General features: G+C 25.0%; 1 protein-coding gene across 1 annotated transcript; it reads right to left on the bottom strand.

Annotated features, from left to right (window-relative positions):
• Positions 1 to 802: 802 nt before the first annotated feature.
• On the bottom strand, positions 803 to 8597 carry LOC129613164 (protein mab-21-like). The gene is made up of 4 exons (XM_055527123.1): positions 8078 to 8597; positions 7073 to 7280; positions 3881 to 4425; positions 803 to 2614 (listed from the first exon to the last, which is right to left on the bottom strand). The coding sequence occupies exons 2-4, from the start codon at positions 7273 to 7275 to the stop codon at positions 2265 to 2267; spliced, it is 1098 nt and encodes a 365-aa protein (XP_055383098.1). The 5' UTR covers positions 7276 to 7280; positions 8078 to 8597; the 3' UTR covers positions 803 to 2264.
• Between the last annotated feature and the right edge of the window lie 2303 nt (positions 8598 to 10900).

Genomic DNA, 10900 nt, shown 5'->3' with positions numbered 1-10900 from the left:
TTATACGATTTAGAGTGGTACGAACGACAACCTAATTTTAAATTCGCCGTTTCAACGTTGGAGGGTTATACATAAAATTTTTAGTTCTTAGTCGACTTTTGCTCAGCTCAGTTTGCCGCCCTATATTATACTGGACGACTCTGTGCAATCACATAGTGCTCAAATTATAAATAAATAGTTTAAAAAAAAATCATTTTTAATTTTTATTTTTAATTGATTTGCATTATTAATATTTAAATATTTTATTTAGTTTAATATTTTATTTTAATAATAATATAATTATATTAAAAATGTTTAACATAAAAAATAACTTATTCAATATTAAATTTATTTTTCATTTTGTATAAAATAAGAAAATTTCCAATTTTCGTATACATAATTTTTTCATATTTGCTTTATTTTTTTGTAAATAATTTTTAATAATATTTTTTTAAATTAATAAATGACAATAGGACATAATCATTATTCAAAATATTATGTAAATTAAATTAATAAAAATCAAATTTTATAAAAAATATTTTTGAGAATTAGAAACAAATTGTGTCGAAATTTTTTTGAACGCCATGTCTTGTTTACAAAATTTGGCGCTATTACACTTATTTTTAATAATAATTATTACAGTAAATTATTTAATTAATTAAATTACTAAAAGAGTTAATGAAAAAAAAAATATTTTATTTGTTTAATAAAGAATTTTTTTTGTTTTTTAATTGCACCTTTAAAATTGTAATAGTTTACTTTTTTTTCTTATCTTAAAAATTAATATCACCTATCGAATATACGTATACATATTTATTATATAATTATAATAATAATAATAGCAATATTTTAATAATTATTTCATATTTTTAAATTTTTCACTTAATTTATTTTAATAAATTAAAAAATAAAATTCGATTTTTAAATTTTTATGCTACATAATGAACGTTGTTAGAGGATTTTTTTTTTAACATTTTAATTTTTTATTTATTTAATTACTCGCATTAAAATTCAATAAGTATAATTTTAATATAATGATCTATTATAATTAATAATGGAGTAATGGTATTATAATAATATTCTAAATATAGGCTGCGAGCAGACAGAATCAATATCACTTGGAAAATTTCACTGATAAATTTGAATAAAATTAAAGACTTTTCGAAAATGGCGTTCTAGTAAAAGTTATTAAAATACTTAATTAAAAAATTTTGAGCCCTTACAAATTTATTATACAAAATGGCTAATAATTGCTGAAATAATTAATTTTTGTGATTTTCATTAACTTTTGAATTGAATTTTATTAATTTAACATTTTTTCGAAAATACTCGTACGCCATTTGAAATTCGAAAATTCTGTGGAGAATATAAAAAGTAGGCAAATTATTATGTCATTAAAATTTTGTGTAGTGCAACGCACGGTCATCATTGCAAAATCCTAAAATGCAAAATATTTAATTGAATAATATAATAGATTACACCTGCAAAGCGAAACGTAAACTGCAATGGAATTTTCTAATGAATATTGCCTTTACTTAATTTCAAATAAATAAAGGGAATGGTAGAATTCATTACAAAATTTATTCCGGCAAAAAACGTGATGTTTTTCATGGTTAAAGCCACATTAATAAAATGTAATAAATCACACTTTTACTTGGTGTGATTGAAGAGGCTATACTTTGTAGTCAGACATTTTATTTTTTAACGGCTCTACATTTTATTATTAATTTACAGCCATCAATTCAATTAAATATAAACATTTGATTTCAATTCGGGATAAATTCCCAGTACCCGTGCTTCTTTAATTATTTTTAAAATAAATAGTGTTGATTATATTTGAAATTTATTATGCTTAATATTATTCTGTCGCCCAATAAAAAATAAACGTTCGCAACCAAATATTAATTACATTTATATATAGAATATATTTTAATTAAAAAAATTTAATAGAGGAATAAAATTTGGAGTTTTATTTAAGACGGTTTTCTATATATGACCCGAAATTTTTAATATTCAATTTTTCAAACTCGAATACATTAATTATAGGACTGTTTCTTTTGCTTCGACAGATCAAACTTTACCTATTCCTACCACAATTACATTTATTTATTCTTATCCCAATGCTCCAATGTTTTTCAATAAAGACGTTATTGAATATTTTATACTTATGAGCTTGATATTTTCAATATTTTTTTTATTTTTTAAATTTCTAATTGTTTAATTTTATTTAAGTTTCATATTGTTTATTTTTTTCTTATTTATTTATTCATCTTTTATTCTTTTATTTACAATTTATCGAATGCACTTGCATTCGTTAACATTTCACGAGTTAAACGCCATACCTGTTTAGCAGCATTTTCCAATGCACTCGGTGATTTACCTTTAAATAAATCCAATGTTGGTAGAAAATAATGTGGACAACGACGATATTGTAAACATGATATTAATTGTAAAAAAATACCATTAATACGATCAGCAATACAACATTCATCCCATTCAAATTCACGTGGATGTTTTTCACATTCATATAATAGTAATGTTTTTAAATGATATACCGTTATTGGATTACCAGGTAAATCTAGATGACGATCACGAAGTGTTTTTAAAATGCTTAAACAACGTTTTCGACAGCCGCCTATACATATATGTGTATGTATGTGATGATTCAAATAAATTCACCCAATATATACCAAATATATAATGTGTATGTATGTATATATATTACAAATTGTATCGATTGTTTTGTAATATTCAGGATATTTGAAAATTTTCAACCATATACAAGTAGATAATATTATATAAGTATGGTTTTGTATACATTATGTTCCAAATCATTAAAATTGACAGCAACAACAGCAGTAATATAATAACAGCAGCAACAGCAGCAATAGTATAACAGCATAACAATACATGGATGTGTACAACCAGTTAATGAACAACAGGAGCAATGTAGCAGAAATATAATAAGGATTAAAAAAAAATAAGAATATTAAAAAAAAATCGGAATGTTACTTATTTTGTTTTGTTTTCTATATAGAGTATCGAATTTACTGAATTTTAATCTACTTTTTTTCTGTGCATACATATTACTGATCCTATATCATCGGAAGATTAAAATTAACAAAGTAAACAGATATGTTCACTCATCCTTAATCTAAATCTACCTTTATTTTCAATATGAACATATGAACATATTGTATTTATATTCATATATTAAATTCGCACCAAAATAATAACACTATTGGAAAATATGGAATAGGATATGGGTTACTATTTCATCAAAGAACCTCTCATTGGAATAACATCTTTATAGTTGAAAAGGTTTTGTACCGATATTTTCTAAAATAAATTTGTTTTTATTCAAAGTTCGAATTCCATATTAGAATTCGGTCAAAGTTCCAAATCCAAGTTTGATTCGAGTTTGAAATTTCGGAAAAGATGAGAGGTTCTTCGGAATTATCGCAAGTCAATTTCTAGTTTTAAACATATTGAATAAGTTTGTTTTTGACAAACTATGTTGTCCATTTGAGTTGGTCATACATAACGATCTTATTCACTTAGAAAAGTCAAGAGCATGGGTTATCCATAAATGTATTAATAATATTAGCAAAAGATCTCGTATTCGGGAAAACTCGAGTATTCCGAAATTAAGTTAGTAATATCATTCCGTTTTTTAATGAAACAAAATTGAAAAATGTGCTCAAAAATTAAATATGCTCTTGTTAACTTAAGGGTGTGAATACCTGTATAATATCTAAGTTTATATAAATACTCTATATGTACAATATATTGGTACATAAATAAGAACCTATAGATTGTAATAAAAATGAGATAAAAAAACAATCTGCGAAAAAAAAATTTACGAAACTATAACAAAACATTTGTGTTTTTTCCATCTTACCTTGTAATAAACGATTTTCTGCTTCAAAAAAACTCAATACCCATGCATCACCTTCCATACTTGAATTTTTACCTTGTAATGCTATACTCTCTTTTGATAATAAATCGAATCCTTCTGTTTTAACTTCAGCAACAAGACTTGGATGCGGCCATGGTATATTCATTAATGGCCAATGTGCTGCTGAACGTGGCCATATACCAGAACATTTAAATGCTGGTGTTATTTGAACAATATAACGTTCACGAATTCTTAATTTAACTTCACTTGTATCACCCATCATTTTAACCATATCCCGATAAATACTTTTATCACATGCTGCTGCAACTAATGTTTGAAAACGTGAACGAATTTTACGTGATGACAAATAACCAGATGCTGTTATAAATTCAACCCATAATGACATTGAACGTTTACGGCCATCGCTTAATTTTAATACAGCACAACCAGGTAATGTACCATCATCAACAAAATTAAATACACCCATTTGATTCAAATATAATACAATTTCGAACTCATTAGGTGAAATGACTTCAATACCCTCAAATCTATTTTAATTTAAAAACAAAATATAAAATATAAGAGAGAGAAAGAGAGAGAAACAGAAATTTAATGTTTTGATTTAATTTCAATATTAAAATTAACAAAAAATTAACAGTACACAATTTGGTGTGTCTGCATCGTATATGCTTTTGTATATAGACATTGTTGCACAATAAAATTCCTTTGACATTTTAATGGTAATTGTAGAATAAATTGTAAGTAAAGGTATTAAAAGATAATGTTAAAGGTACAAAAAAGAATTATTGTCAACATCTTAGGTCAAAAAAGATCTTGTATTGTTAAAATTGTATAGATTTCTTTATATAAGTGTAGAAAATTGAGAAAAAAAAAGAGAATAATTGGGAAAACATTTTTGTGTCCAGATTTTTATTGTTATTTTGTTTTTATTGTTAAATGGCGGTTGTGATACCTATGGTGTTAATGTGTCAATGCCTTACATATTTAAATGGGAGTCAAAATATTTAAAAAGATACAAGATTTTATTTTTAAGCGATTTTATTTCGATTTACAAGAATAACAAAATACTTATAGAGAAAATTATCGGTCCTCCATAATATCTGTATCTTGTGTTTAGTTATAATGTTACAAAATCAAGTCTGATTCCCCTTAAATTTGGGTATTTATAAAGAACAGTTTTTGGTCAAAGTTCGAGAATAAATTTTACATTTGATTGTATATACATCAATTTTAATCATTTATAATGATGCCTTCCGTTATCATTTCTTGGATTCCGGCTGATTTAAGATAGATGCCAGTAAGGAAACTGGTGGGCTCTAGTTAGATGACAAGGATCACTTTGGGTGTTTCTGTGATCTATTAAGTTGCTTAATGAAAAAATTTCAAACTGTTTTGCCAATATTACTGGGATGATTGCCTTAAACTGTGGCAGTTTAAGTTCTACATAATATTTGCCTATGCCACAGGCGTAGAGCGGTTAAACTTCTAAGACTCAGTAAGTGAGGAAGGTTACTCGTTCTTTTGGTTACGGCCGGCTTAAATATTGTATACAAAAATTGGGTCTTACCACTGAATATTATTTGCACAAGTAGGGATTCATTTATATCTACGTAATTGATTCTTCGAACCTTTATAAGAATTGATTGAGAAAAATTGATTAGAACAAATTATGATACTTTCTATGTTTCCTATGTTTACATACAAATATCTGCCTTAATTTGATTTTTTCATTTTTTGTATAAATTCGTCCACGAAAACGTGATTACTGATATTATGTTCAAAACAACAAGAAAAAAATGGTTGAAAATTTGATTGTTTTTTTTCTTTTAGTAAAAAATCGCGAAAATAATAGTCATTGTTGAGATTCTTTTTTTCTACTACCAAGAATTATTAAGATAAAGTTGGAATATCTAAGCTTGTTATATGATCAAATAGACAATGTTGAGATACAAAGGAATGCATATTATTTAAGATTTATCTATAGATTTAGGATAAGGAATAACAATTAGAACAAATGAAACAAAGATATTAACATGTTCTTAGCTTTACCGTCGGGATCTGTTTTATATTTGTAAGGTAATGAAAATTTAAAGAAAAATACTCAAATTTTTTCACTTTATATAGCAAAAATTTTTTAATGTAAACCTATATATTAGTTTATTTCAATAAAGAGGAATTTTTCATATATAGAAAAATATAGGAATTCGTTCCTTCGAAAATCGTTCCCCCGTATTTTTAAATAGAATATTTTCAAATAGTCACTGAATGTCATAGGATATTATTCATAATATAATTGAGTTTTCATTTAGTATAGACTAGAGCCTCAAATTCAACATTGAATTTATTCTGGAAACTGAAATATGTTTGAATAGTCACTGTAGTTAATAGTTGTGCAATAGTTTATGACATCAACTGTAGTGTTTTAGAAAATACAAGTATGTATTACATTTATTTTCAAATATCGTATGGAAAAATTGAAAATATTGTGAAAGTATGAAAATAAAATTGCATTACGATTAAATTTAAGATGCTTTTCTAATTAGTTTAAATTGAAATTCTCGAGATTTCAAATTGCTAAACTGCATTTAGAGAACGCAAAGTGAATATTTACAGCTCCAAATATAAATTTTGTTTCTCCTACAATTACATAAAATATTGCAGACTTTTAGGCTTTCAATTTTTTGATTATAATTTTTTCTTACATTTTATTTATTACAATTTTATTGTAAAATTCTTTAAGTTGTCGTCTCTAATTTTCGCATATACAAACATATAAATATTTGCATGTATTCACCATTAAATGTGAAATTATAAGGACCAGTATAAATCAAATTCAATATAAAGCAGAGATGAAAGATAAAAATTCAACTTCCATGTTCTGAGAAGAAATTTTAGGCACAGAATGCCATTTGGTTTTTCAGACAAGAGACTCAAATATGAATAGGAATTTAATAAAATTTTACTATCAAACTTCTTCCACTAAAAAATTTTCAGAATAGAAAATATTGCGCATGTCTATGGCATGTATTAACTTACATATTAACTGTATGTGTTATATTAAAGTTCATATTTCTTAAAACAATAATGAATTTCTTAATTTTAAAATTATGTATTCATATTATATTAAATAATTAAATATATGTATGTTAATATATATGTTAAAAAAAAACATACCTTCCATTACATTCTACTAAACTTGATATAAATCTTGGCTCTTGTACTTCAACTTCCTTTAAAATATCTTGTACAATTTTACATATTTCTCTAATTGCTGCTGAAATTTTTAACATTCTTGATTGTACACGTTCAGCACAAAATTTATTCATTTGATAAACCATACGTGTTTGAGCTGCTAGCATATCTGGTGGGACCAACATTTTTGCTACATTTAAGAAAAAATTTAATAATTTTTATTTGTCTTTTATTAGGTTGGGAAAGAGTGAGATTGAAGGGATTAGAAAAAGGAAAAAAATAATTTCTGTTTTGTTGTGATTATTTTATTTTAAAAGTCTTTCGTTGTAAAAATCTAATTCTCATCAAATATTCCGTGATTTAATGATTTTTTATACAGCCATTACGCTAACAAATTTATTAAAAAAATTCTAACATAAAGGCTCCACATAAATGTGTATAGTAAGGAAATGTGTATATAGAGTAGATTTAGTTGGACATACACATGGATACTTATACATTTGCATATATGAAAATTTCTGTGTATATGTGTATTAGCTGCCATTTAAAACTGTATGTACTCTTTCTTACATAATATTTATATTGTTTTATAGAAATAATTACGGCAAAGCAATTATATGTGAGAAGACGGCGCGGGAGCACTTTCAAAATGATTTTAAAATTAGTAGAACTCTTTTCTATTTTTCTTTATATTCATGTACAATGTCTTTCTATTTCCTTAAATCGCTGTCATTCATATAAGTATACATGAAATGAACCAATAACCATAACTCATAGCATACCGGAGAATAAACTAAAAAATGGCATGAATATCCGGTATGTAAACAAAAATTAATAATACATTCGAATACAATTCAATCGAATAGTGGTGACAACATACTCAAGAACAAAAATAAAATAAATCACACCAAAAAAAAAATTAAAAATTTAAATTCTAAATTTCTAATAAAAAAAATTATAAAAGTAAAACATATGTGGGCAAATTACCGTTAAAAACTCTTCACTTTTTACAACTGTTTTAAAATTTTTTTATTACACTTTTCATCAGGACCTTTACTTTGTCTTTTTTTCTTGTTTTCTTTTTAATTTATTGTTTCGATTTTCTCTTATTATTGCAATACGGTTCTTTAGATATTATTTTTTTTTTCAATAAATGACAATCAAGTAAAAAACGAATGAATGCAAACGAAAAAAAAAAAATTGCGAAATTAAAAAAAATTTCGCTTTGTTTTGCTTTTTATTTCTTTCTTTTTTTTGTTATTATTTTTATTATTCTTTTATTTAATTTCAAAAATTTTTGTACAATGAATTGTTCAAAAAAAAAAATTATGCTTCCTTTTGTCTTTTTTTTTTTATAATAATTATAATCGCGCAATAATAAATGTAAAAAAAAAACAACAACAATAAAAACCGCTTAAATAAGAGACGAGAGTGAAAAAAAAAATTCTTTTTTTGAACGCGTTGTTTTTTTTTAATATCTAAATTGCGGCAAACGATGTCTTCTTTATCTAAACTGCATCAACTGCGGGTGAAGAAATTCCAACAGAAATTCTTGTCTGTTTTATTGTAACTTCTTATTTTGTTTTTTGTTTTTTTTTTTGTTATTTTATTATTATTTTATTGTATAGCATAATTTAATTGAATATATATATATATAAAATAAAAAAATTTAACCTTTATTTTAATGGTGTTGGTGTATACGCAAAAATTGCATTTGAATATAAAAACACAAAAAAAAAAAAATTAAAAAGCAATTTTAAATTTTTTATTATTTTTTTTTATGGGGCAATTTAAAAAATTTACTTGAAAAGTGCATTATATGTGCCGATTTAAAATTTTATTGGAAAATTTTGTAAGAAATTTTTGCAAGAAAATTCCCATTCTGAAAGATTACAGTTAATTTTTTTGAAAACTGGTTCGATGTTACTTAACACTAAACATACCATAACGGGTCAAATGACCCATTGCATTGAAAATGCACGTATAATTTTATTGCGTTTGCACATTTGACTTCATGACTTTTTCTAAGTAATTAATGTACAGTTATAACAATTTTTTTTGTTTGTTTTGTTCTGCTTATTCTGAGTAATTCTTGTTGTATACCGATATCTACCACAACGGGTTATTTGACTCGCTATGATAGAAATAGGTATATATTGAGTCTTGGTATGATTAGTGTTAATTTAGTCATCCATTCTGCTGCGAGAACTCGATTACTCATTTACGAATTATATACAATTTATGCTTTTTAAAGGTTAAAGCAATTGAATTTCTTTGTTTTAGCACTTACACGCATTGTGTTCCATCTTCAATATATGCCAAAACATCTTGGATACAATTTATTATTTATTTTTGTACCATAATAAGGAAATCTCAGAATATTTTTTGATCAAAAGCAATTTATTTGACTTCAGTTAAAATAGAAATGGTTATAGTAGACAGTAATACCGTATACCACCATATACCATACGTAAATCACCTCATAAGTGCTAATAATTACAATTATTACAATTATTCCGTTATCAGTATTTATTCGAATCTATATTGAAAACAAAAAGATTTCCAGCTGCACAGCACTACCAATGCTAATTCGATTTTTTTGTTTATAACAAAAGTGTCTGTGTTTCAATTGCCCAAAAAACTCAAAAAAACAGTAAATAAAAATTAATGAATAAAAAAAAGCATACCACTACATTTACAAAATATTTGGAATGTGGTTGTAAATTCAAAAAAAAAAAAAAAAAACTGCAATAATCTGTTTTTTTTTTCTCTCATTTCCCTTTCAAATACTTATTTTATAAAAAAATTTCCAATTATTTCCAATGGCCATTTTTATACCAACAAAATAATGAAAAATAATGAAAATAAAATTTTTTATTCCAATTGGAAATTTATTTTCAATTTTTGTCCAATTGGAAAATTCCAAACCACACCCTTCATATACATACATATGTTTATTAAAAATATTCACCACTAATAATTTCAACATTCATCCAACACAAAAACTAACACTTAAACAATATTTTGAAAAAGTGTTAGTAAAAATTTTGGGTGTAGTTATGTGCAATAAAAAATATACAGAGTGTAAGAGTATGTGTGTAAATTGGTGCTATGACATTTTGAATTTTTTTCTTTTGTTTGGTTTTGTTTTCTCCCCTTTTTTTAAAAATGATTATATTTGGCGTGTATAGATAAGATACAACCAGATTAATTTATTTATGTAGAATATCTAAAAAGATAAGGATAGGAAGATTTTTTGTTTTTGTTCATTTGTTTATTCGATTAATATATTTACTACTACTACTACTGCTACACCAACTACTACTAGTAGTATTCGTTTTAGCAATTTTACATTAATTTTTTTCGATATAACTTTTGCTACGCTAAGTTTGTGATACCATGGCGTTACTGAAGTCACCGCGAACTGTGTGTGAGTACGGAAATGCGTAAATCTGAAATTTTAATTAATTTGAATATTTATTTAATATTACAACGGAATACCTTAAGATATGATTTAGTTTTTGTTTAAGATTGGTGCGCCGTTGAACTCAGTTCATGATTTAAATACGGCTTACAAATTTGAAAACTTTATTCTTGCCAATATACGGAATACTACCATATTAAAATTTAAAGTTATATTTAATATAAAAATTTATGTAATTCTTACCGCTCATTTCATCTTAATACCATACTTTCACATTAAGCCATTCGCTCTCTTTAGTTTTAAGTTTATATTTTTGAAAAGATGATGTGAAATTAATTGTATTATACTTTTAACATGTAAAAATTTTAACAATATACCAGTAGTAA

The sequence above is a fragment of the Condylostylus longicornis genome, unplaced genomic scaffold, assembly GCF_029603195.1.
Source record: "Condylostylus longicornis isolate FDR11 unplaced genomic scaffold, ASM2960319v2 ptg000081l, whole genome shotgun sequence".
NCBI lineage: Eukaryota > Metazoa > Arthropoda > Insecta > Diptera > Dolichopodidae > Condylostylus > Condylostylus longicornis.
This window is presented reverse-complemented; position numbering and strand designations above follow the sequence as displayed.

Coding starts and splice junctions, on each gene's coding strand:
- LOC129613164 (XM_055527123.1), bottom strand. CDS start 7,275: ATGTTGGTCCCACCAGATATGCTAGCAGCTCAAACACGTATGGTTTAT. Junction 4,426..7,072: donor TTAGTAGAATGTAATGGAAG/GTATGTTTTTTT, acceptor AAATTAAAATAG/ATTTGAGGGTATTGAAGTCA. Junction 2,615..3,880: donor AGAAAATCGTTTATTACAAG/GTAAGATGGAAA, acceptor ATATATGTATAG/GCGGCTGTCGAAAACGTTGT.